Source organism: Eimeria mitis, genomic scaffold, assembly GCF_000499745.2.
Source record: "Eimeria mitis Houghton genomic scaffold, Emh_scaff713, whole genome shotgun sequence".
Lineage (NCBI taxonomy): Eukaryota > Apicomplexa > Conoidasida > Eucoccidiorida > Eimeriidae > Eimeria > Eimeria mitis.
Window position 1 is genome coordinate 5203 of NW_013575194.1, and position 2048 is coordinate 7250.

General features: G+C 48.7%; 1 protein-coding gene across 1 annotated transcript in view; it reads left to right on the top strand.

Annotated features, from left to right (window-relative positions):
* Positions 1 to 1616, top strand: part of EMH_0020380 (uncharacterized protein) — a gene marked incomplete at both ends in the record, with an annotated part of 2744 nt that extends 1128 nt beyond the window's left edge. The window contains one exon of the mRNA XM_013501572.1: positions 267 to 1616. Coding sequence (XP_013357026.1) covers positions 267 to 1616 — 1350 coding nt within the window. The remainder of the gene's footprint in view (positions 1 to 266) is intronic.
* Positions 1617 to 2048: the final 432 nt, after the last annotated feature.

Genomic DNA, 2048 nt, shown 5'->3' on the forward strand with positions numbered 1-2048 from the left:
AATCAATTCTCAATGCATTGAAGATAAAAGCGGCCGCAGCTGAAAAGGCAGAAAGGGAGTACGATTTGGCAAGATCCCGCAGAGACCCAAACCTTCCAGGCATCCGAAATACGGTCATCCATGCAATAAACACATCCATTGAAGGATCCCGCACTGATCTATTGCAGTTGGCAGATCTGGCACGGTCCTACGGTGAGCAAGTGTATGAGTACTGCTCCAAGAGTTTTTCTTTTACGAATGTCGATCGTTTGCGGTATCCTCTGCAGAAGAGCTTGGATGCTGTTCCAATTAAGTTGTCTGTAGCGACGCTGTCTTCGGTGGAAAATACCGCTGTAACTGTGAAACAGGAGAATGACACGCAGCTTAGTATCTTGAGGTCAGCACAATTCATAGATGAGTGCGAAGCAGATGAGTTCGTCGATATTTACGCAGCCGTTGCTGCGCTGAACTTCAGGATGAAAACCTTGCAGCGCTTGGCTGAACTGGATGCCGCATTGAACAGAGATATTCTAGAGATGCAGAAGAGGTGGATGAAGGGGATGCTTCAGCTCGGCCGGATACCGCTCGAGGTGGATGCAAATTTGGTTCAGGAACTTAATGTACTATTCTCACAGAGCCGTCAAGCACCTCCGGGTCAGTCAGCTTCTGGAATAACAGCCGCAGATATGCAAATCATCAGGGGTATGTTTATTCGGCAGCATGAGGATGTGCAAGCTATGGAAAAGGCAACAAGCTTCGACACTGTTGCCACTATGTATGAACGCGCGAGGATGTTCAACCAAAAGCTCGAAGGCATATTGGATGTGCAGAAGAACAAGTTGCGTGCAGCTCTGGAGCGCCAGCCGCTCACCAAGGAAGAGGCCACCGCTGCGGCTGAGGCGATGGCGAAAATTGCTGACACTGCCGTCGACGAAGGCGAAGAATGCTGGCGTTACTTGCAGACTGTGAACTCAGAGATTAGCGGAAAATATGAAGAGGGACCCGGAGGATTTGGCGGCAAGGCGTTGTTGCAAAAGCTGACAACTAAGAAAAAAGCCGGTACTGCTGAGCAAGCAGAGAGTGCGTTTTGCTTTGACAGCGCGATGGCAAGTGATGTGAAGAAGCATTTTCCCGAGCAGTGGCGCGACATCGAAGCCTTTTCGAAGGATCAGTGGATGAAGGTGAAAGATATGCTCGAGAAGGCGAAGAAGGGGGCAAAGTACAAACTCGATAAAGAGGGATTTGGATCCAGTGCACTGGATAAGAAAACAAACCTGAGGGTGGAGACGGCAAGGAAGAAAGCAGAGGCAGGGGGCCCCTCAATGCTAATGCGATATTATAGCAGATTAGTAAAGGAATTTGAGGCGTATGAGAGTGTGGTGAACGCTGCATTGATTTATCCATTCCGGCGCGGGTCACAGCAGTGGAGTGAGTTAGGGGAACTGAAATCGCGATTCGACTCTGAAAAGGCACTAGCAAGGGGAAGCCGAGATTTTGACGCGATACCTGAATATACAGCTACAATGCTGCAGACATGCTTGAAAATCTGGAGTCTGGTTGAAGCAGAAAGAGAAATTCAACTTAAAGGGGCAATGGAAAAGGCGCGCATTGATCTCCATGATTCAGCGCAGGGTTAGAACAGACTTCTGAAAACTCGAGCGGCGCCAACGCACAGCTGTTCTCATTCCTGATATACCCTTCCTACTTAATGAAGTAGTGTCGATATTGCGACAGGCCTGTATAAGTATTGGCTTTGAGTGCAGAATTCTACGTAAGCTTCAATAATGCGTCTTAACCCGCTGTGTACTGGCGAACTTCTCTCTCCCCTTGACATTTCTTAGTAAGCATTTCTGGCAAGAGGAAACGCTTATATTCCGAGACAGTTTGCGCTGACGCTGACATGGAATTGACCAGAGCAGGACTATCCGGTAGCGCAAACAATGCGCAATGTTTGTTATGTAGAGTTCGCGGTGCGTATTCTTTACGCGGTGTCTAATTCTCTGTTTCTTCCACTCAGGCAGCCGGGTGGCGTTGCGTGTCCGGCACTGCTCCATTTTTTGCATAGCTTT